The 23800-nt window shown below is 53.3% G+C and overlaps 3 protein-coding genes across 7 annotated transcripts; 1 reads left to right on the top strand and 2 right to left on the bottom strand.

Moving 5' to 3' along the window:
• Positions 1-218: 218 nt before the first annotated feature.
• On the bottom strand, positions 219-10407 carry SEPTIN12 (septin 12). 3 transcript variants are annotated; one of them, XM_060648367.2, is made up of 11 exons: positions 10289-10398; positions 9712-9903; positions 6873-6998; positions 6706-6787; positions 4899-5036; positions 4640-4757; positions 4456-4551; positions 1546-1642; positions 1366-1445; positions 580-631; positions 417-506 (listed from the first exon to the last, which is right to left on the bottom strand). In XM_060648367.2, exons 2-10 carry the CDS (start codon positions 9872-9874, stop codon positions 596-598), a joined length of 936 nt encoding a protein of 311 aa, XP_060504350.2. In that variant the 5' UTR covers positions 9875-9903; positions 10289-10398; the 3' UTR covers positions 417-506; positions 580-595. The 3 variants fall into 3 exon arrangements, with proteins under 3 accessions (XP_060504349.2, XP_060504350.2, XP_060504351.2); XM_060648366.2 differs by lacking the exon at positions 1366-1445 and having other exon boundaries at positions 219-506; positions 10289-10394; XM_060648368.3 differs by lacking the exons at positions 417-506; positions 580-631; positions 1366-1445; positions 1546-1642 and adding an exon at positions 3718-4350 and having other exon boundaries at positions 10289-10407.
• A 5448-nt stretch (positions 10408-15855) lies between these two features.
• Positions 15856-17122, top strand: SMIM22 (small integral membrane protein 22). Of its 3 annotated transcripts, none has more exons than XM_060648380.3 (4): positions 15856-15980; positions 16165-16312; positions 16424-16524; positions 16674-17122. In XM_060648380.3, exons 2-4 carry the CDS (start codon positions 16180-16182, stop codon positions 16713-16715), a joined length of 276 nt encoding a protein of 91 aa, XP_060504363.1. In that variant the 5' UTR covers positions 15856-15980; positions 16165-16179; the 3' UTR covers positions 16716-17122. The 3 variants fall into 3 exon arrangements, with proteins under 3 accessions (XP_060504363.1, XP_060504365.1, XP_060504364.1); XM_060648382.3 differs by having other exon boundaries at positions 15857-15980; positions 16424-16509; XM_060648381.3 differs by having other exon boundaries at positions 15887-15980; positions 16168-16312.
• A 16-nt stretch (positions 17123-17138) lies between these two features.
• ROGDI (rogdi atypical leucine zipper) lies at positions 17139-23754 on the bottom strand. Its single transcript, XM_060648378.1, has 11 exons — positions 23482-23754; positions 23334-23405; positions 22187-22275; positions 21941-21995; positions 21165-21245; positions 20230-20325; positions 18879-18977; positions 18410-18523; positions 18266-18315; positions 18024-18150; positions 17139-17704 (listed from the first exon to the last, which is right to left on the bottom strand). Exons 1-11 carry the CDS (start codon positions 23524-23526, stop codon positions 17663-17665), a joined length of 870 nt encoding a protein of 289 aa, XP_060504361.1. The 5' UTR covers positions 23527-23754; the 3' UTR covers positions 17139-17662.
• Positions 23755-23800: the final 46 nt, after the last annotated feature.

Here is a 23800-nt window from a genome sequence, read left to right as displayed (position 1 = left end):
GGCTCCGAGCTGTCAGCACAGAGCCTGACGCGGGGCTCGAACTCACGGACCGCGAGATCATGACCCCGGGCCGAAGTCGGCCACTTAACCGACTGAGTCACCCAGGCGCCCCTCACACGGTTATTTTTAAAAGAACCGTGCTTTTATTTTGAGGATAGCTCAAAGAACTCATTTACAAAACGCCTTTTGTTTTCAAAGCACAGCTTTTCATTAAAAGCAACGTCTGCCTTTAATACACCCTCTCGTACACAGTCCCGAGTTGGGGGCTGCCGGGTGCCCCGCCCCCGCCCCGTGCTCAGTAGTCATCTTCGTCGTCGTCAGAGTCCTCCCGTGCCTGCCTGCACACCTTGGAGGGCCCGGGGGCGACAGGGGGCCCTGGTGGGGTCGGGGCCAGGTTCACCCAGCAGGGCCCACGAGGCAGCACGTGGCTCTCGTTGAGTCTGCAAACTCGATAGTTCTCGTAGTGGACGTTGTGGGTGATGTCCTTCAGGTCTTGGAGGTGGGAGCTGGGAGATGGGAGGCAGTTGAGCCCAGGCTGGCCACAGCGTCCCCCGCCCCCCGGGGTCCCTGCACCCTCACCGGATGAGCAGGTCTCTCAGCAGAAGAAACTCACAGTGCGCCATGTTCTCCACTGCAAGACACGACACGGACCGCTGGCCCTGTCCCCCTGCCTTGCCCTCGATGAGCACCGAGTAAGCGCCCACTGTATGCTGTGTACCCCTGATATCCACCGCAATCTTTCCGCCCACATTTCTCACTGTCTTTTCTCACGTCCCATTTATTCATTGCTGTGCCCCCCGCACCTGGTACAGAAGGCTGCTACCAATACTTGAGCCAATGAATCCACTAATCAATTATTGTCCACTTAATAATTACTACAGTACATTATGTGTATGATACCATATATATTATACTATTTTAGTGATTATGTTGATAAATGGGGGGCGCAGGCCCTGGCTGCTCCTCCTTCACTTCCCATCCCCCACCACCACCACCCCCCCCCCTCAGCGAGAGGCCTCCCTCCACCCCCTCAGGTAGCCTCTCCTCCTGCCCTGCCTTCTCCCACCTGTCATTGTCTCATCAGCTCTCTGGGGACAGGAGCCTTGTCTGTCCTGCTTTCAGTGTATCCCCTGAGGAAGCGCATAGAGTATGCCTGGCACATAGAAGGCCCACAACAAATTCTGGCAAATGCATAGGGTGTCTTCTGGGTGGTGGGCATCATGCAAAGCAGTGGCCTGCCCTGTCCAACCACCTTCCATGTACAGATGCGCAGTTTGTTGGTTGCACAGACGCAAATGGCCATGCATGAGATTGATGCCCATTTTACTGTGAGGAAACTGAGGCCCAGAGAGTCAGGTAACTTGCCTGAGTCCTCCCCGCTGCAAGGAGGGACTTGATTTCCAGGTCTGTCTGCTTCCTGGTTGTGGGCTTGCCCACTCTGGGCCCTGTGATGAGTGTTGAGGGTGCAGCAGGAGGAGGCAGCAGGATGCGCCTGGATTTTCAGCCCACCCTCACCTGTGCTCTCTGCAGAGTCCCTGCACTGACCTTCAATGATGCCCCACTTGGTCTTCCGGCCCAGGACACACCTCCCGTTCACCAGGTACTCTTGGTCGGACCCGACCACAGCAAAGGGGATCCGGTCCTGCGGGAGGAGAGGAGACAAAGGGTTGGCCCCGCCTAGGAGGTGGGTAGAGAAATCACGGAGGTGGGGTGGGGGAGGCACAATGTCCTTTGTGGGAGACAGTGGTAGAAGGAGCACAGAGATCTGAAGTCAAAAGACACAGGGCACCTGGCCAGCTCAGTTGCTGGAGCCTGCATCTCTTGATCTCAGGGTTGTGGGTTCGAGCCCCACGTTGGGTGTAGAGATTACTTAAAAATAAAATCTTTCAAAAAAAAAGTCTGATCAATGCCTCAGTGTTCTCATCTGTAAAATGGGAGTCAGTAGAGTACATACACAGGGCTTTGTGAATGTTTGGGAAGGTTACTCAGAGCCACATTAATAATATAATCTTGGGGATGTCCCATCTCTTACCTGGGTAAGAGATGACCTGCAATCACCTTCATCGGTTATCAACAGGGTTAAATGACATGACTTTGCAACCCAGGGGTTGGCAACCTATGGTACATGGGCCAGATCAGGCTCCTGCCTGTTTTCCCATATAAAGTCTGTTGGCATACAGCCCCATGCATTCATTTACTCACGTCTAGGTTGCTTTCGTGCTGCAACAGCAGAGTTGAGTAATTGCACTGAGACCAGTTGGCCCACAAGGCCTAACATACTTACCATCATGTGGCCCTTCACTAAAAAGCTTGCTGAGCCCTGCTGAAAATTCTGGTGGTTCACTTGCTCATGGCCGGAAGTGGAGACTCAAATTCCTGAACTCCAAACTGCTATTTAGGGGTTTGCTTTTATTTCCAGGAGTTAATTTGTGATGAGGAATAGTAATTGATGGTGGCAATCATAATTATCTGTTCTGCGCTTATCCTGCACCAGCCTGGAGCAAACCCTCAATAAATGTTAGATGTCTGGACGATTTACTGAGATGTTGAGTCAGTATGTTCAGGTCTGTTTCAGTTGCGGCCACGCTGCTGCCTTCTCAGGCCTCAGGACAGAAAGAAACTGGTCAAGGTCAAGGCTCTTTGAACGTTTCACAGGAGATCCTGTTTATTGTGCCAGTGGGGAGGGGAAAGAGGGAATGGTGGAGACATTGGGTCTGAGATGGGAAACAGGGCCATGTCCGGATGTGGTTTGTTTACTGCACAAAGGGAACTGGCCATGAATCTGTGTGGGGCTGAAATCACATGCGGGCCATGTCTGTGAAGGCAGAGTTGTTTGCTTCTAATCCAGGCAACAGCACCGCTGTGCAGGTTAACACGGTCCCTGAGGGAGTGATTCAAGGCCTGGGGTCAATGCATGATGAATCTCAGCCCTCACCTGAGTCCTTTGCAGGATCCAGACAGACTGACATTGGACAAACCACCAGGACGACAAGATAGAGGCTTGGAGGTGGAATTCAGTTGATTAGGAGAAAAAGAAGAGGTTAGCTATTTCCCTCTTTCCTTCTCTTTTGAAACAGCTTTACTGAGATGTAATTCACGTACCATAAAATTCACCCTTTGAAAGGTGCAGCTCACAAGACTGTGCAGCCATCACCACAGTCTAACTCCAGGGCATTTTCGCTGCCCCAGAATGACACCCCACACCCATCAGCAGTCACTCGCCACTGCTCCTGACCCCCAGCTCCTGGCAACAACTAATCTACTTTCTGTCTCTATACGATTTACCTATTCCGACGTTTCATATAATGGAATCATGTAATATTTGTCCTCTTGTGTTTGGCTTCTCACTGAGCTTCATGTTTTCTTTTCTTTTGTCTTTTTTTTTTTTGTTTGTTTATTTTTGAGAGAGAGGGAGGGGGAAGGAGAGAGAGAGAGAGAGAGAGAGAGAGAGGGAGGGAGAGAGAGAGACAGAGCGTGAGTAGGGAGGAACAGAGACAGGGGAAGACACAGAATTCAGAGCAGGCTCCAGGCTCCGAGCCATCAGCACAGAGCCCAATGCAGGGCTCGAACTCACAAACCATAAGATCATGACCTGAGCCAAAGTCGGACGCTCAACCGACTGAGCCACCCAGGCGCTTCATGTTTTCAAGGTTCATCCGTGTTGCAGCAGGTGTCAGTGCTACATCCATCCGTTTTTATACCTGGAGGACACTCCATTGTGTAGACAGACCACGTGTATTTATTTACTCGTTCATAAGTGAATAGACATTTGGCTTATTTCCACTCCTTGGCTATTACACGTATTTCTGCCATGAACATCTGTGTACACGTTTTTGTGTGAACATAGGTTTTCATTTCTCTTGGGAGTGGGCTTGCTGCTGGGTACCATGGTAACTCAGCGTTTAACCTTTTGAGGAACTGCTAGACTATTTTCCAAAGTGGGAGCACCGTTTGACATTCCCGTCAGCAGCGTCCGCCTACAAGTTCAACTTCTCCACATCCTCACCAACACTTGGGATTGTCTGTCATTTTGCAAACAGCCACCCTAGTGGGTATGAAGCAGTACCTCGCGGTTTTGCTTTGCGTTTCCCTGATGGCTGGTGATGTCGAACCAACATCTTTTCGTGGGCTCATCGGCCTCTTGTCCAAATTCTTTCAGGGAATGTCATTCAAAACCTTTGCCCATTTCTAAATTTGTAAGCGTTCTTTATTATGTTCAGGATACAAGTCCCATATCAGATAAACCATTTGCAAGCCTTTTTTCCCTCCCATTTCTGTAGGTTGTTGATGTTTGAGTTTACGTATGTATGGAGATTCATACCTGCCAGAAGTATGTGAACTTTCCCCAAGCTGTAGAGGGAGATGAATCTTTAGACAGAAAGAGCAGGTGGAAAGCAAATCGCCCAGCCGTGGTCACGCCAGCCTGCCCCCCACCCCCACCCCGTGGCTTCCTACCCGAATCTTGCTGTTGAGGATCCTGTCACTGATATCCTCGTCAAAGCATTTCTGTGGGTACACCTCGATGCAGTGAGTCCTCAGGTTGTGCTGGATCTGGGGACGCAGGTGACCTCATCTCATCCTGTGCACTTGGCCTCCTCCGTGCCCCCACCAGCCCCATCACCCCGGGTGCCCAGATCACCCTGCGCCTGAAGGCCTCTCGCTCCTCAAGGGTCAGGCTGTCGGCCCGGGCAATCACAGGCACCACGTTCACGGTCCGGCACAACCGCTGTAGTAACTCAATGTCCAGAGGCCGCAGGCTGCTCAGGCAGGGCAGCAACAGTGGAGGCAGTGGCAGTGGATGAGTGAGGGGGTGCCGGCCTGCAACCCAGGCCAGGGACTCCTCCTCCTCCTCTCTGCCCCAGGCCAGGGTCCCTCCCCCAGCTGGCTCAGCCGTTTACCAGTGCCCAGTGGGCGGCACGAAGTACACACAGCAGTGCACCCGCGTGTCGGGGATGTGGCGCTGGCGGGTGATGAGGATCTCCTCCTGCAGGTACCGCTCGTACTGTTCATTGATGTAGCCTAGGATGGGGTCCCAGCTGGGGTGGCAGACGGACCCGACCTCAGAGCCGCCCCTGGGAGCCCCACCCCGTCTCCCCAGGTCCTCTGCGTGGTCTCCCCTTCGGAAGACCAATTGCCCCAGTTGGCCGAGGACACAGGACCTCCGTTCCCGTACGAGCTGAGACCTGTGGTTACCTGATCACCCTCCCCCCGCTCCCCTGAATTATTGGAGAGACCCCTGCCGTTCTCAAGCTGAGGCCTTGGCTTCCTTGTTCATAAAATGGAGAGAATAAGAGCACCAACTTTGCTGGGGTGTGGTCTTAAAAGAGATGAATCGCCACAGCCGGGTTCCAACCACCATGGGCACTCACCCCATTGCTGCAAGGATCTCCTGAGTCCTCTCCCTGGGTCCCTTCCCCTGCCAGGCTATTGTCAACCAAGCAGCCAAAAGGACTCCTCCACCTTTTTTTTTTTTTTTAAAGATCCTTTTAAAAACAGGAGTCAGAGTACATCCCTTTTCTGCCCAGCCTGCCCACAGTGGCCACAGAAAAGCCTAAGTCCTTACACTGCCCTACCAGGCCCTACAGCATATCACTGTTGCTTCTGCCTGCCCTCCCCTCCTCGTTTCTCCCTACCAGGCACACACCTCCAGCCACACCAGCTTTCCATGAACATACCATTCTGCCCACCGCAGGGCCTTGGCACATGCCACTATACACTTTGAACACTCTTCCCCTGCATGTCCACAATGTTCATTTTCTTGTATCCTGGAAATCCGCCCAAGTGTCACCTTATCCGGGAGGTCTTTCATGATCACTCTGCTTAAAGTTGCAATCCCTCTACAGCTCCCTATGCTTTCCCTTCTCAGAAATGTCCTCCTTGAATGATAGAGTTTAGGCCCACCTTATGCATAACTGATTTGTTGTGTTCATTGCTCAGCCCCCCTTCCCACGACAATGTAAATTTCACGTAGCCAGAGATGTTCATCTGTTTTGTTCATTGCTGTATCCCCATGTCTAGAACAGGGCTGGCACAAAGCAAGTGCTCAGTGAAGCATCGTATGCAGGGCTGTCTTCATACAAGCACAAACAGACCATTTCCACAGAGCTCCGTGCTTTGAAGGGCTTGCAGTTCATTCAATGTCCTGTGGTCAAGGTTTTACAATTCGTAATACTTTTTGAACAATGGGTCCCACATTTTCATGTCACTGGGTCCCACAAATTATGCATCCAGTCCTGATTGTGTGTGCGCGCGCGCATGTGTGTGTGTGTGTGTGTGTGTGACCAACTACTGTCGTGGGTTTTGTCACTGAGAGCCTAGAACAACTCTGCAAGGTGGGTGTCATCACCCTCAAGTTACAAAGAAGGAAACTGAGGCTCAGAGAACTCCCATGACCAGTCCCAGGTTACATAACTGGAAAGTGGTCTAACTCTGTGGTCCTGACTCTGTAGTGTGGGCTTCTAACTTCTGCTATATCATAACCTTGACTGAATACCTACTGTGTGCCAGGCAGGAAGCCTTGACCTTTATGTACTTGACTCCCTTCAATCTTGGGAGGGCTGGTTGCATGCACCCATTATACAGATGAATAAACTGAGGCTCCAAGATGCCACAGTCAGGTGTTTCAGGGCTGGGATGTTTCCCAGGGGCTGGAGGGGCAGGGGCAGGGGGGCAACCAGGGTTCGGCCCCCACTGTCAAGGACCCACCATTTGTCATTGTTGATCTGGTCTCCAAAGCCAGGCGTGTCAGTCACTGTCAGCTTGAGCTTCACACCTTTCTCCTCGATGACTGTGCGTGGAGAGTGGAGTAGGGAGAGATTGGCCTGGGTGGGGTGGGGATGGGGTGGGTGGGGTGGGGGTGGGGGACCACTCACCATGGGTCACTGACTTCAGCTGCAGCGTCTGGGGTATGGGCATCCCCAGGCCCGGCAGGGTGCACTTCCACACCTTGGACTTGAAAAGGGTGCTCACCATTGTGGACTTGCCCAGCCCGCTCTGCCCTGGGGGTAACCAGACGACAGCAACAGAGGTGGACATTTTAGGCAGTGCTTCTCAGGCTGTCAAACAGCTTTAGAAAGTGAACTCTTTTCTAAGCATAACATAAATACTGAAAAGCGGGTGCTATCGTCAGTGTCCCCCTCAATCTTTATCCCACCCATTTTTATTGAGGCAAAATTCATACAATAAAAAAATTAACCATTAGCCATTTAAAGTGAACAATTCAGTGGCATTTAGTACTTTCACAGTGTTGTGCGCCCACCAATTCTGTGTAGCTCCTATTAGAAAGAAATCCACAGGCCGCAAATGGCGGAACTTAGGCCAAGTCTCCAAATGGGTGCCTAATATCTAACTTAACTGCAGTTCCAAACTCCCCCGGAAACGTAGCCTAAACTGGTCCGTCAGGGATTTTCTGGTCAGCACCAGTGAGTCATGTCACATGGGCCCTCACTGTCCCCCAAAGGAAGATGAAGTCATCCACCTAAGACCCTCTGCCTGTCCTCTAAGGGAAAGCAACCCTGCCTGGAATAATCCTTTCCTTTTGCTAATAACTTCCTTGCTCACATCCTCCTTTCTATCTAGAAACCTTGCATTCTGCACAACTCCTTGGAGCTCACTTCTTACCTGCTGACCAGGTGCTGCCCGATTCATGAATCCTGTCACAATTAGATCTTCAAATGTACTTGGCTGAACGTTGTTTTTTTAACCGTCAAGAAACATGCTCGTTGCCCCAAAAGAAACCTCACACTCATTAGCAACCCCTCCCCATTCTCCCTCCATCATCACCTCTGGCAACTGCTAATCCATTTTTTGTGTCTCTGTGGATTTGCCTACTCTGGACATTTCAAAGAAATGGAATCATGCCTGGGGCACCTGGGTGGCTCAGTCGGTTAAGCGTCCGACTTTGGTCCAGGTCATGATCTTGCGGTGTGTGAGTTCGAGCCCCACGTTGGGTTCTGTGCTGACAGCACAGAGCCTGGAGCCTGCTCCAGATTCTGTGTCTCTTTCTCTCTCTGCCCTTCCCCAGCTCATGCTCTCTCTCTCTCTCTCCCTCTCAAAAATGAATATGCATTAAAAATTTTTTTTAAGAAATGGAATCACGCAATATTTGTCCTTTCATGTCTGGCTGCTTCCACTAAGCGTAATGTTTTCAAGGTTCATCCAAGTCCTACCAGGTGTCAATACTTCATTCATTTTCATGGCTGAATAATGTGCCATTGCATGGAGAGATCACATTGTGTTTATCCATTCATCCTGATGGGCAGTTCAATGCATCTTACAAATTAAATGGCCCATGTATACAGAACCAGATCCAGAGATGGAGCATATAGCTCCCCACAAGCCCAATAATGCCCATCTCAGTAACTATTAACCCAACACTCCAGGGACAGCCACTCTCCGGGCTTCTATCAGCAGGGAGCAGCTCTGCCCACCCTTGATTTAGGGAAGTACACAGCATGTGGTCTCTCGTGTCTGGCTTCTTTGGCTTGACACTACTTGGTGAGATTGACCCAAACCGTCTGTGGTTGTAGATGGTCCATTTTCCCTGCCGTGGGAGCTTCTCAAACTTGGTGGACCACATCTGCAGAAGGGAACACCCTACATCACAATGCAGGGTGCACACGTATTTTTGTATTTAACAAAAATTGTCCGAAGGGTCGTGCTGTCCAATATGGGAGTCCCACTTGGCTCCTGCATGGTTGATATGGAAAATCTGAATTGAGGTATGCCATCAATGGAAAATACAACCCAGATTTTCCAGACTTGGTGTGTGCCAAAAAGAATGCAAAAGTTCTTTTTTTAAACTTTCAAGAAAAGTTTATTTACCTTGAGAGAGAAAGAGAGCACACACAAGTGGGGGAGGGGCAGAGAGAAGGAGAGACAGAATCCTAAGCAGGCTCTGCGCCCTCAGCGCAGAACCCGATTTGGGACTCAGAACTCACAAACTGTAAGACCGTGACCTGAGCCAAGATCAAGAGTCAGACACTTAACCGACTGTGCCACCCAGATGCCCCAGGAATGTAAAAGTTCTCATGGACAATTTTTTTTGGGTGTGGATTACATGTCATTCAAGATAGTATATACTGAGTTAAGTAACATAAATGGTTAAAATTAATTTCTCCAGTTTCTCTTCCCTTTTTTAAAGGTGGCTACTGGGAATTTTTAAAATGACATCATGTGGCTCACATTATACTTCTATTGGACAGCACTGCCTTGGAACAATGCCCTTTATTGGTGTTGCCCACTCTGACATTTTATAGTCTGCTATTATCTAGTTTATTTTGTTAAAGGTGTAGTTTTGACCTACAGAATCAATTTTGCACCCATATAAATGCAATTCCAGAGAACCTCCTGAACGCCAGGACAGTGCTAAACCCAGTGAGGAAACTGAGGCAGAGAGGGGTCAGGGACTGTGCTCAAGGTCACACGTTGGCCGGTGTTAAGGGCCCGGATCAGGATCTGGGTCTGGGTGTTCACCACTTTCTACCATGGCCTCCCCTTTTATTGCTCTCTTTGGGTTTGGCTGGGGCTTCATGGATGATTTTTGTCTTTTAACGCCTCAGTATTTCCAGATTTTAAACTATGACACCTGGTGAGGGACTATTAACAGACCCACTGTTGAGACTGAGGCTCAGAGAGGTGAAGTAATGCGCCCACACCCACAAGTCTGCATCCTTTGGTCTGTCCTCCCGTGAGCCCCTGCCCCTCACTCACCCACCACCATGATGTTGAACTCAAACCCCATCTTCATGGCCTTGATCTTCAGTTGGTCCAGCACGTCCTCAATACCCACATAACCACGCATCTCGCAGGGTGGGGTCTTGGGGCTGGAGGGTCTTGATGAGCAGGGGGAGGGGGACTGCCTCAGCGGGTCCATGGGGTCAAGGGCACAGTAATGTCTGTCATCTGGGTGGGTGGGGAGAAGGGCGTTACTGGGGCTCTGGAGGGGGACCCTCTTGAGTTCTCATTTCTGGACCCTGGCTCCTGAGCTCTGCCACCAGGCACTCCCACACATTATACCCCTTGATCTATCCATCCCCCAAGGCCCCAGGGCCTAAGGGCTTTGGAGAGAAGTACGGGGAGGAGCTGCCTCTCAGAGGAGGCTGAATCCCTTCCCAGAGATACACCAGCCCAGTAATCTGTTCCTCCCCCACCCCAGTTTCCTCCCTACCCCCACCCCTGGCCCAGGCAGTATCCTTGCTCAGACACTCCCCCCAGAAGAATGAGGCCAGACTGGCGAAGCCCAGGGTCTGGACCCATGGCGACAGAGAGAAGCAGCTTTGTGTAGCACCTGATGGCCTTGGGTCTCTGACGGAGCTTCAAGGAGCTTCCCTGTCTTAGCTGGTGTGTGTGGTGAGGGGGGAGGAGACAAGGTGACAGTTAACTGAAGAATCTGAACTCCATCCCCTTCCCCATGACTTCAGGGGGAGGGGCAAGGGGTGGGCCTCCTCTACAGTGGGGAGCTGAGGGAAGGGGCGGGTAAGCTCTTCCAGGGTCCTTTTGGAACACTTACCCTAAATCCTTACAATGACCCTGGCCTAGTGCTATAGACAGGAACCCAGGGCCTCTGGGCAGCTCCCCTGCCCAAGGTCTGGGCTAAGTGGGCTTCAATCAGTCCTTCTGACTTCCAAATTCATGACTCTGCTAGCAAAAGCAAACCCATGACCCGCAGCCAGAAAGCAGAACGTCCATGTTTTCTTTGCTCTGTCCACCGCTGGGGCCACAGTGTTTTCAATGGCCAGATTGATTTAGGAAATATTTACCCCACGCTTAGTCCGTGCATAACATTGTTCTGGGGCTGTAGGATGGCAGCTTGTTTCACAATCAACCCAGTGCTATCAAGCTAGTGCTGTTACTCCCTCCAGGTTACAGACAGTCTGAACCAGTTGCGCAAAGTCACCTAGTAAGGAAGTGGCGGGTTGGGATCTGCGTCCACGTGCTTACCCTCTAATGCTTTTCTTGTTCACGGGAACATCTAGATTTCCAGTGTGTCTTAGAGATTGTAAGCCCTGGCAATTCTGATGGCTGATGAGCTGCCCTCTTTGGCTGGGCCATGAGTTCTCCAGTGTGCCACAGTCCTCACGCCTCCCCGATGTGTCCCTGACACGACGTTTCTTATACAAATCCATCTCACTCACTACTTTCTCACCTGTTTCCTGGCACATGAGGAGTCCTCTGTCTCATGATGCTGAGCATTTTCTCTGAAAGCCAGATAAAGAGTTATTTTGAGCTTTGTGGGTCATAATATCTCTATTACACCTACTCTTCAGGCCTGCTGTTGTAGTGTGAGAGCAGCCACACACAGGTGAAGGGGGTGGCTGTGTGTAGGTAAAACTCTTTACAAAAGCAGGAAGTGGTTTGCCAACCCTGCTTTGCTTGCTGAAACTCACCAAGTCTGCCCCAGTCCATTCACCTCAACTGTCCTGAGCCCCAACTAGCCTTCTGTCCCTCTCTGCCTGTGCCCTTGTGCTTCCCTACCTTCTACCTATCTCATGACAGAGCTTAAACTTCATCTTTGAGGCTTGAGGCTTTGGGTGGGGCTGGGCAAAGCCTGCCCTGGAACATGGTTCCTTTCCCAATAGAGAAATCTCTCAAGCTACAAGTCCACAGCTCTCAAGGCTGATGGGAGGCTGGCCTCCTCATCAAAGCGAATGGGCATGTTGTACATGGATGACCAAACAGTACTGGTGGCCTGTGGACTGAACTTGAGCGGGAGATTCTGCTTCCTAGGAAAACCATCCCATGTGAGTGACAGTAGGATTCTGAGCAACTGGGAGAGGAAAAAAAAAAAAAGAAAAGCAAGCCTCAGTGGGTAGCCACTAGGATCGCAAGCGTCATGACCGTGCTTGCAGAAAGCAGTGGTCACTTGCATGGCGCTCTTGGCTGTGTTGATTGGGAAAAGCCCAGGGTGAAGTGGTCTGAGCAGTGTGAGGACAGCAGATGAGTCCAAATGTATACAAAGAACAGAAGACTGAAGGGAATCACACCCATAAGTTGGGTGAGTAATATATAGCCATTCAGTGCATGTTTCTAGAAGACCTCCTTGCGCTAAGGAAGTGTTTTATGGATCATTCCATTCAATCTAACCCAAGAATAAGGGGAATGATATTTATACATCCATTTTACAGAAGAAGAAACTGAGGCAGAGAAGGTCAAGGATTGTGCCCCAAGGCCACACACGGGTAGGTGTTAAGGGCTGGGAGCAGGATCTGAGTCTGAGGGGGGTCTGACCCACCTGAAATATGCCTTGACATGGCCTCCCCATCACTGCTCTGCTCCCGTCTTAGAACTCTACAGGTGGTTTCTGTCTTTTAGTAACGTGGTAATTTCTCAGATTTTAATAAGTGTTGGATGCTTAACCAACTGAGCCATCCAGGTGCTCTGGGTTTTGTCTTTTAACAAGTTGGAATTTCCCAGACTTTCCCTAATAAAGAGCAACCACCCCCCCATCAGAAAGTCTTACTTTATTATTATTATTATTATTATTATTATTATTATTATTTTAAGTTTACTTATTTATTTAGAGAGCATGAGCAGGAGAGGGGTAGAGACAGAGAGGGAGAGAGACAGAATCTCAAGCAGGCTCTGCACTGTCAGTGCAGAGCCTGATGCAGGGCTCAAACTCATAAACTGTGAGATCATGACCTGAACTGAAACCAAGAGTTGGATGCTTAGCTGATTGAGACACCCAGGCACCCCTAGAAGGTCTTACTTTCATAATGAAAAACAAGTAACAAGGCACCCAGGGGTCTGGACAGGAAGGTTGAGGGTCAGTGGGGAGCAGAGGCGACAGAGGGCCTCTTGCCCACCCAGCCAGGCCAAGTGGTGGGGGGACAGGGGCCACAGTTGTGGACCCCCATCCTCTTTTTTTTTTTAAATGAGGTAGAAAGGAGCTCCTGGGTGGCTCAGTTAGTTAAGCGTCCAACTCTTGATTTCAGTTCATGTCATGACCTCACAGTTTTGTCAGTTTGAGCCCCATGTTGGGCTCCTTGCTGACTGCAGAGCTTGATTGGTATTGTCTCTCTCTCTCTCTCTGCCCCACCCCTTCTTGCGTTCTGTCTCTCAAAATAAATAAATAAACTTAAAAAAATTCTTAACAAAGTAATAAAATTGCGGTAAAGGGGCACCTGGCTGGCTCAGTCAGTAGAACATGTGACTCTTGGTCTTGGGGTTGTGAGTCAAGCCCCACTTTGGGCATAGAGCCTATTTAAAAAAAAAAAAATATATATATATATATATATATATATATGTGTGTGTGTGTGTATAGATACATAATTTAGGCAAAATTTGCATACAATTAATTTGCATAAAATTAACCATTATCCACTCTAAAGAGAACAGGTAAGTGGCAGATCACTATTTAGTACACCTACAATGTGGCTAAACACCACCTCATCCTGTTCCAAGACATGTTCATCACCCCAAAGGAAATCCCATCACTACTAAGCAGTCACTCCCCTTCTTCCCCCCTCTCCCAGCCCCTGGCCACCACTAACTACTTCCTGTCTCTATGGATTTGCCTGTTCTGGACATTTCACAGAAACAGACCTACACACCATGTGGTCTTTTGTGTGTGGTCTCCTTCATTGAGCGTCACGTTTTGGAGGTTCATCCGTGTTGTAGCGGGTGTCACTGCTTCCTTTTGTGAGGCTGGATGACATCCCACTGTATGGACAAATTACCTGGTGGTGGTCATCTATTCATCATCGGCTGACAGGCGCTGGGGCGGTTTCCACCTTTTGGCTCTTGTGATCGGTGCTGCTGTGAACACTTGTGTACAAGTCTTTGAGAACTTGTTTTCAATTTTCATGGGTCTATCTATACCTAGGAGCTGAATTGCTAGGCCATATGCAATCACCATGTGTAACTTTTAATTTTTTTATTTTTATTTATTTATTTATTTATTTATTTTTAAATTTTGGGGTGCCTGGGTGGCTCAGTTGGTTGGGTGACCGACTTCAGCTCAGGTCATGATCTCACAGTTCGTGAGTTTGAGCCCCGCGTCCGGCTCTGTGCTGACAGCTCAGAGCCTGGAGCCTGCTTCGGATTCTGTGTCTCACCCTCTCTCTTCCCCTCCCATGCTCATGCTCTGCCTGTCTCTCAATAACAAATAAATGTTTAAAAAAATTAAAAAAATTTTTTTTAATTTTACTTTTTTAACTTACATCCAAGCTAGTTAGCATATAGTGCAATAAAGATTTCGAAAGTAGATTCCTTAATGCCCCTTAACTTTTTTTTTTTAGTATTTATTTAGTTTTTAGAGAGACAGAGAGAGAGCAAACTCACAATAGGGGGAGGGGCAGAGAGAGAGGGAGACAGAAAATCCCAAGGAGGCCCCACGCCGTCAGCACAGAGCCTGATGCGGGGCTCGAACTCAAGAACCGTGAGATCGTGACCTGAGCTGAAATCAAGAGTCAGATCCTCAACCGACTGAGCCATCCAGGCACCGCCCCCACCCCCCCCACCATGCGTGAGTGTTTGAGGAACTACCTCAAACTGCACCCTCCTCCTTTCCTTCTGCAGTAACACTCTAGTTGTTTCAAAACTCCCCTGCTCCTGCAACAGCCGTCTGAGATCTGGAATAGGACGGAGGGGTGGTAGGGTGGAAGAAGGGGACCCAGGACAGGAGCCCCAGAATGTGGTGGGGAAGGGCTCTGGGGTCTAAATGCCTGGGCCCCAGTTCTGGCTTCTCTGCTCACTGTGGGGATGGCTGACAGAATCATGGCCCCCAGAGATGTTTCCATCCTAATCCCCGGACCCTTGAGAGAGTATGGTAACTTACTCAGCAAAAGGGACTTTGCAGAATGTGACTAAGGATTCAGAGGGTGGGATTATCCTGTGGGCCAATGTAATCACAGGGGTCTTTGTAGCAGAGAGGTCAGGCGGGTCAGGGCCAGAGGATATATGATCATGGAGGCAGAGACTGGCATGACCAGTGGGCGTGGCCACCAGAAAGCCAGAAAAGGCAAGGAACGGACTGTCCCCTCGAGCCTTCAGAAGAAACACAGCCCTGCCGACCTGTTATAGATTCTGATCTCCAGAACCCTACGACAATAAATTTGTATGGTTTGAAGCCATGAAGTGCGTGGTCGTATGTCACAGCAGTGACAGAGAAGGAGCACCTTAGGTGTGCGACTTGAGCTGGTCGCTGAGCTTCTCAAGGCCACACCTTTCATATCTGTGAGTGGAAAGGACAGTGATGCCAGTTGAGGCTTGCCCTGAGGACAAATCAGGAAATGAATGGATGGTGTTAGGTGCGGAGCCTGACATCAGCTGACACGTTCTCCCCTGCTAGACCACAAGCACCACAAGAATTAAGATATTGTGTCCACTTGGTTTACGGCCAACCTCAAGTGCTGAGCAGCGTCTGGCCCTTGGTGGGCCTGGACACGTCTGCACTGAAAGAAGGGAGAGTGAGAGCTGCCTTTCTGGACAGGGTCGGGGCCCCAGGCCCCAAGTTCCAGGGGAAGAGGTCATTTGAGAGAGGATAATCATCTTTTTGTAACGACCACGCTGAGGATTAGAACAGAGGAGACAAGGACCACAAAGACTCCTAGTATGGTGCCAGGCACATGCCATCTGCCCAGTGGAGGGGAAATGGAAACCACTTTTCCCTCCCTGTCCCTCCCTCCTGTCTGTCTCTCTTCACTCAAGTCAACAGAGGCCCAGGCCATACTGTGTTCCAGGCTGCCTGTCTGGCCTGTTGAGAAAACAGTGAAAAATCCCCGAGTGAAGAGGCTTACAGGCCCGTGGGGACCTTCCTGGGTCCCGCAGCACCTGCTCCTGTTGGGAAGCTGTAAGCACACCTGTTAGGGCACAGGCTCCACCCCCCTGGAGGCTAGCCGCCCCTAGGAAGGGTGGGGCTGGTTGCCAAGGTGCCAAGGCCTCAGGTAGCAGCTATCTTGGGTTGCGGATCCGGAAGCAGGAAGTAGCCTGTGTTCTCAGGACCTGGCAACTGGCTGACTGGGGGAGCCTGGAGGCTGGTAGGAGTCTGGGCGCGGAGTTGCTGGGGGCGCGGGGCGGGGGGTGGTGGGAGGGGACCAGGCAGGGGTTTGGGGGTGTTGGTGTGGGAGGGGGCAGGGGCAGGGGCAGGGGCAGGGCAGGGGCTGGGCTGTGAGAGGTCTGGCTGAGTTCTGAGGCAGCCCCTTGGGGGCTGGTGGTACCCAGAAGGCTGGAGCTGAGATGGCCTTGGCAGAAGACCTGGAGAAGGAGCTGGAGACCACGGCCCAGGAAGTGCTGGGGAAACTGAGGAGCGGTCAGCTGTTCCAGTCCAGGTGGGACACTGCTGCCTTCATCATCTTTCTCATCTTCCTTGGTGAGTGTGGCCTTGGCCTTTGCCCCGCCCTCCCCCCCGCACCTCCTGACCCAGACGTGGCCAGGACCCTCTCTGGACACCTGTCACTGCCCCCCCCCGCCCCCACTCCAGGCACTGTGTTGCTGCTGCTGCTGCTTGTTTGCATCCACTGCTGCTGCTATAGCTGCTGCAGCCGCCGCACCTCCAGATCCCAGAAGGTGAGCCCCGATCAGGTGAGCCCCACTGGCCTCCTGGGCTGGGCAGGTGCGAGGGGCAGCCTGGAAGTGCACTGGGGAGACGAGGGTGCTGGGCCTCCTGTGGACAGGGGGCAGGCAGGGGACACATGAGTGAAGCCCAGCTGATTCCTGTGCCTCTCTTGTAGGAACACCGCAGGGGTGTGGATAACTTGGCCCTGGAACCTTAACACACCGAGCCCCCCAGCCCCTCTGCCCATGTGTCCTGCTGGGCAACAGGAACAATGCCTTGTTTGTCCAGAACCTGAGTCTGGAGTGTGTTCTGAGCCTCCCGTCAAGGGGTGGGCAGTTGGGAACTCACTGCTTTATCCAGATGCCCACCTGCTCCCTCACAGCTTTCAGCCTACACGACGGCCACCAGACCCTGAGTCACCAGCGACTGCCCATGGGAGGGGAAGCTGGGGCCCAACTCAGGGGCCGGGACCCCCAGGCAGAACCCTTGTTCCCATCCCACTCAGCCCCTTGGCAGCCCGGAGGACCCCCTCAAAGGTGGTGTGGGGAGGCCAAGGGCTCAGTCACTGGGTACCCCACTCAGGTCCTGAGTATCAGGGATCCCCAGCCTGGTCCTCACTCAGACAGACAGACGCTCCAGGTAAAGTCGGGTGATCTTTATTTCCTAGAGGCCTTGTCAGGGATGCTGAGCAAACGCATTCTAGGACACCACAGCTCACGGTGGGTGGCTTCTGTCTGCTCTCCTAACTCACAGTTTAGGGTCGCCACCCACTCCTCACCCTCCATGGAGGGGGTGTGCGTGGCTACCCTTCACCATCCAAGGGCAGCTCAGAAAGCAGAAAAAGGAGGCGGAAGGAGAGCCCTGGGGTTGGCCCCACCCAGAGTCCAAAGGTTTCTGCCTGCAGGGAGGGAGGGTTTGGAATGTGGGCCACATCTCTGCTCCGCCTCCCTGACCACCCCCCTCCGCAAAATGAAAAGCAAGCCTTCGTCCCTTCTTTTCAGTGATTCCAGTGTTCATTTCCATCTGTGCAAATATGATGGGCAGGATGGGGTAAAGACGAAAATAAATAGCCCATGCTGCCCGGCTCTGGCCAACACTCCAAGAGGGGATAGATGAGAGGGACAAGGGCCATTTCCCAGGTGGACAGACTCTTGGGGGTTCTGTTCAGAAAGGCCTGTAGCTCCAGTAGCTGGAGAACACGGAGATCTGGAGAGGGAGAGAGGTGGGGGGACATGGTGAGTGCTGGTGCTAGGGAGCCTCCCTTGCTGTACCCTGTGACCCGGGTGAGATTTCAAGGTCATCCAAGGGCAATTTGTTAGGGAGAGGGTACTGTTGCTCAGCAACGTTGTGGCCCATCTGCTGGGTGTGTGTGGAGGGTACGATGGAGATTTGGGGGTGCTTTGGAGGTATGACCAGAGCCCTTAGGATCCCCCCAAAATGAAAAGGCTTAGCAGCCTGCCACCTGGCTGGCCCAATGTGTCTGAGAGGGAGGCCCACCCCGACCCCACAGTCCCCCGTGGCCCACCTTATCCTTGAGCTGCTGGCAGAGCTGCAGGGAGACCGTGAAGAAGACTAGGGCATCGTTGAGCCACGGGATCACACACTCCACCTTGTGCACATGGCTCACCTCCAGACGCTGGGAGCCCCACTCGCTGTGGGGAGAGGGGAGGGTCTCCCCTGGGCGGGGGGTGCTGACCAGCCTGGCCCCCCAGGCCCCAAGGTGCAAAGGGTTGGGGAGGGCAGGGTGCTCCCCGGCAGCATACTTACAACATGGCCCCAGGGCTGTGGAGCACGGCGCCTCCAGCTGGGCGGAAGTTCTAGGAAAGAAGGGGACCAGACCCGGTCAGGCCCTGGAGGCTGGTCAGGCCCTGGAGGCTGCCAGGCACGTGGGGGCGGGTGGGGTTCCCTCACCTTGGTGGAGTTGGGCTGCAGGGCGTGCAGCTGGTACACGGTGAGGCAGAGCTTGTTGAGGTTGATGTACACATTGACTAGTAGGTCAGAGGGCAGGGCAGGGGCGAACATCCGCTGGGGACGAGCACCGGGCAAGCAGGTCGGACGAGGGTCGCGCAGGCGCAGGCCTCCCAGAACCACCTGGGCAACCCCATTCCCCAACCCAGGCACTGGGGCTTCTAGACTTTTCCGAGGTGTCCTGGGTGGCTTTCTGCACCAGGCTTGAGAAGCACTGATGCAGACTAGGAGCATTTGGGGGACGCAGGGTGGAAGCCAAGGACCTTGTCCCAGAAAACTGCATAGACAGAGGACTCAGACAGCAGTTCGGGGTTTCCAGGGCCCCTTCACACCCGTGTCCCTCCCAGGGGCAAGCTGGGCTCCTCAGTGGGGATTCCCTCTCCTGGAGCAGGGGCTGGACTAAGGTACTGACCGTGAGGCCACTGGCAGCGATCTCAGGCAGAGTAAGGGTAGCCGGGGTGGTGAGCCGGTTGCGGGCTCTGGTCAGCTGCAGCATCACAGCGTCCATCAGCTGTGGGCAGGGGGCTGGTCAGAGCTGCTTCGAGGGCAGCCCCTGCCCTCCCACATCAGAGCGTGACAAAGTCATGGAAGCTCCCAGCTCCTGCCCTGGGTGCTCACGGTCTCAAGGCCTGAACCCCTGCTGTGTGGGGCTTGTTAAAGGTGCAGGTACTGGGGTTCCAGCTGAGGGTGGGGGTAGGACGTCTGCAGTGGTGACCACCTATCCAGCAGGTTCTACTGCATGGGATCTTGGGTGCTGGTCCAGTGGGGAATGGAACATGGGAGATCCTGAGCGTCAGTCTCAGGGGCATGAGGGCTTTGTGGATGGGGGTACAGGCAATGAAGGAGCTTAGAAGAAGGGGCCTGAATCCAGCTTGGGTGCAAGGAGCCAGGGACAGTGATGGCACGGCTAGGTTCAGGTCTTAGCCTGGGGTACCAGCCCCATTTTCACAGTTGAGGAAAGAGAAGGTCCCAAGTGCTAAGGTCACATGGCTAGTGAACAGTGGAACCATCTGTAACTCATCCTTTTCCTTTGCCATGACTAAAACTCTTGCTTGGACTCCTCAGAGCCCCAACTTCCACTGCTTCCAGCTATTGCCATGGGCATGGGGGTGACCTTGCTTCCAGGAAAGGCAAATCTGGGTGGAGGCATGGGGACTACACCCCCTGTCCCCAGGGTGGTCACAGTTCTGGGAGGGACCTTAGGCCATTAGTTGTAAGTTTTCATATGAGGACACAGGTCCAAAGAAGGAAACTGAATCACCTGAAGACACATAGCAAATCAGGGACAGAGTTTAAGCATGAGTTTGGGGCATATGAGCGCAGCTGGTCCCTGCAAACCATGTGGATTCCCTTTGCTAATTATAAGAGTTCCTCTAGTGCTAGTCATGTGACTACTAGCATCTACTAGTAGTAGCTGAGCACTTCCTGAGCATTTGCTAGAGGCTACTTTACCTGCATCATCACAACTGGTCGTCACTGCAGTGAGTCCCCCCTCTATAGGTGAGGCTATTGAGGCATCGAATGACTAAGAAAGTAACCTGAGGTTGCACAGCTTACAACGGAGGCCCTGGAATCAGAATCTCAATCTGAGTCTGGAACCTGGGATATGAATCATTTGACTGTAGTTGGATGGACACGGGTGCGTTGAGAGGTGATGGGTGGGCCATCAGCTGCGCCTGAGGATGTGGGGGCAGAATTCTCCAGGGGCCTGGTCAGGGCCAGGGGGAGGGAACCTAGTTCTCCTGTCCCTTCTGGCAGCTCACCTTGAGGACCTCTGCTCCCGTCCTGAACTGGTAGCTTTCATCCCGGTTGGCAAGGAGGTAAATGGCTTGGCTTACATGGTTCCTGGCATCCTGGATCTGAAAACAGTGCCCATCGAGAGGTCAGCGGGCTGGGCCTCAAGAGGAAGAGATGCCAACTTCATCTCTCGGTGGGCAGTTCCGGCCCCAGTCATCACGATGAGGGGCCATTCTCCTTGGAGGGGTGGGGTGGGAACCGCCTGCCTGCCCTCTCCCCACCAGCTGCCAACTCCGTGTCCTCTGAATGCCAGGTCCTGGCTGGGTGTTGGGCACATGGCAAGACTGTGGCAGGCCTGCTGTCACATAGCTCACCTTTTAAAGGAGGGCAGGTGATCGCAGAGTAAAGGCCTAAGATAAAAAGACTGACTTGCACAAGGAAAGAGGGTGACTCTGCAGGATGGGGGAGGGGGAGCCTCTTTTGATGGATGGAGGTCAAGGGAGGCCCCAGGGAAGTGATTCTTGAGGATCACCCAAGTGACAAGAAAAGCAGAGAGCCGAGCATGGGCAAAGGCCCTGAGGTGGAGACCAGCTGGTGTCCAGTGAGAGGGGAAGGGGCTTGGATCAATCCAATCACACAGGAGCTTGTAGGGAACATGGACTCTGTCTCCAGGAGCCATCAGAAGCCCCCTGGAGGCTCTGGGAAGGGGAGTTCCTGGCTCCAGAGGACCCCAGTGGTTCCTGCTGGGGCCCAGGGGCCTACAGACAGGTTTTCCACCTCCTTCAAGGCTAGGCTCTGGAGCCCCAGGCACTGCCTGCCCCAGCTCTGCTACTAGGAAACACCCTTCCAGGCTTGCTCCGGCTTCAAATCCCCATGGCCAGCCTGGAGCCCTCAGTGCCTCTCAGGCCTGCCCCGGCCTGCCCTTGTGGCCTGAGCCCCAGTAGGGGAAGGGCCCAACTACCTGCTGCAGCTTCCACTGCTTGTCTTCTCGGAAGGCGAAGTGCAGCAGCTGGTTGTTCCGGGGTATCTTCAGGTTCACATCCTGACGGGCAAGAGTGGATAAGCAGAAGGATGACACCCTCCTGCTTTTGGCCACCCTGAGCCCTTGAGCAGGGGGCCAGAAATGGGGTGTGTGGGGTGGTTCGGGCCCCCGTCATTCCACAGGGCAGAAGGTCTCCCAGCACAGTGGCCATTTGGAGTGTGAACAGGGAGGTCAGGAAACAGGAACTTGGGCCCAAGAGGAACCACAAAGAAATGAAAGGGAAAACAGAAAGGGGAAGGTGGCCTCAGCCAGGAGTAGCTGTGACTGTGGGCAAAAGGGAACACGGGTATAGGCCAATGGACTGAGCACCCACCCACTACTGGAGGAGAGGCACCTTCCCCCACATCTTGGTGCCTGGCACCAACGGAGCTCAGATGCTGGCCGATTTCACTTTGAATTGGGGCCAGCTTAATCCCGCTGCTGCCCACGCTTCACTGGGCCCAGACTCAGGGCTGGGCCGTGTGCAAACATCTCCCTTCGGCACCTCACACAGAAGCCACATGCCAATTCCATGAGGAGGCTGCTGGGGGGTGGGGGGAGTACTTTACAAGGGAGAAAACTGAGGCCCAGAGAGGTCAAGGATCCTGCCCAGGGTCACACAGCCAACTGGTGGCAGAGCCAGCAGGAGGCTCCCATACTCTTTCCCGCTGGATCCTCCAGCAACAGAGAAAGGGGAGAGGGGCTGGGGGACTCACCGCCTGGCTCAGCGCGTCCCCTTGCAGAGTCAGCACGCCTTTCACCTGGTCTGTGCTGCAACACGTGGGGGTCAGAGCAGTGCCTGTGGCTGCCCTCTCCCACCACCTGGCCCTCCCGGCAGCTTGCCCCTGGCTGTCCCAGGATGGCCCGCTGGGCCTTGGCTATGCAGCCTCTCCTGGAGGGATCCCAGGTGTCCCCCTCACAAGCAGCTTCATCGCCCTCATTTCTGCTCAGCCCCTGCTCACCTACAGCTGCCAAGGATGAAGTTCTCCTGCTTGGCAGGACCCTCCGTGCCGGTGCCAGAGCAGGGCAGAGTGAAGCGGAGAGAGGCCTCCTGGAAGGGCAGAGGGGATTAGGGTAAAGTTCATCCAATCCAGTTCAACGGTCTTTCCAGAAGCCCCATTTCCTAGGTTGGCCAGGGGAGGGTCAAGTGGGTTGGTCTCACCGGAGCACCTTATCCAAGCTTCCAGGGCACCTTCCCATTTCTCAGGCCTTTCCGCCCTCACCTGGGTTTCAGGTCCTACCAGAGTGGATGGATAGCTGTTCCTTCCACATTCCCCAGAAACTTGCCTCAAGCCCCACTCCAGGATATAGAACAGAGAGATGGCCTCCTGGCTTGGTTAAGATGCTTGGTTTGGAGAATATTATGCTAAGTGAAATTACTCAGAGAAAGACAAATATCATATGACTTCACTCATATGAGGACTTTAAGAGACAAAACAGATGAACATAAGGGAAGAGAAACAAAACTGATATAAAAACAGGGAGGGGGACAAAGCATAAGAGACTCATAAATATGTAGAATAAACAGAGGGTTGCTGGAGGGGTTGTGGGAGGGGGGATGGGCTAAATGGGTAAGGGGCATTAAGGAATCTACTCCTGAAATTATTGTTGCACTATATGCTAACTTGGATGTAAATTAAAAAAAAAAAAAAAGGGAAAAAAAAGACGCTTGGGTGTGGGGACAGAGTCAGAAAATGTTAGTAGTCATGACAACTCGCAATTTCTGCCCTACCAGGCAATGTCTGGACATTTCTGTGAGTTGACTTATTTCACAATAGCCCTGTGAGGCTGGTACTGCAATCTTTTTGCGAAAGGGAGCCCCCCAGATGTTGAGTATGATGCTGGAGACCTTGAGATAACAGCTTCAATGGAAGCCTTCCTTGACCCCGACTCCCCGCCCGGGAGCTCATTCCACGCCCGACGCACTGCGCTCACACAGCTGCCTGTGATTAAGTGGACAATCATAGGTTGGTACCCCGACTGGACTCCCAGCCCCCGAGGCAGGGGCTGGTCTGCACACCGCGCATCGCGCCCACAGGAGGCGCTCGGAAGGCAGGGGCATCGGCCCGGGAAAGAGCCGCTGCTGGGCCGGCCTGCCAGGCGCCTTACCTTGAGGATGTCTTGCAGCTGCCTGAGGACGGCGTGCACCTCGTCGTGCAGCAGCCAGCGGAACTCCTCCTCCTGCGGGCACAGGCCGACTGTCAGCCTCCCGGGCCCACCGCCCCCGGCTCCACCCTGCCCTGGCCGCGCGCCTCACCAACACCGCTCGCTCCGCCGCCGTCGCTGCCATCGCGGTCGCCATCGCCGCCGCTCGCCGCCCAGCGACCGTCAGGCACCCGCCGTCAGCTCGAGGCTCGGTGCACCGGCCGTCAGTGCGCTAGCAGCACCCGGGCCCACCCCCGCTGCCGATTGGCCGCACGCGCGTCCGCCCCGCCCCCGGGCCGCCTCTCCCGCCGCCGACCGGCCGAGCTGCGCTCCGAATCGAGGCTGGCGGCTGCGCGAACCCGCCTGCTCCGGCTCTCCCAGGCTGCCGCTGGCACCCACCGCGAGCGCTCTGCGCTCGGGCGCCGCGTCCA

The sequence above is a fragment of the Panthera onca genome, chromosome E3, assembly GCF_046562875.1.
Source record: "Panthera onca isolate mPanOnc1 chromosome E3, mPanOnc1 haplotype 2, whole genome shotgun sequence".
NCBI classification, from domain to species: Eukaryota; Metazoa; Chordata; class Mammalia; order Carnivora; family Felidae; genus Panthera; species Panthera onca.
The sequence above is the reverse complement of the archived record's forward strand: the minus strand, read 5'-3'. Positions and strand labels throughout refer to the sequence as shown.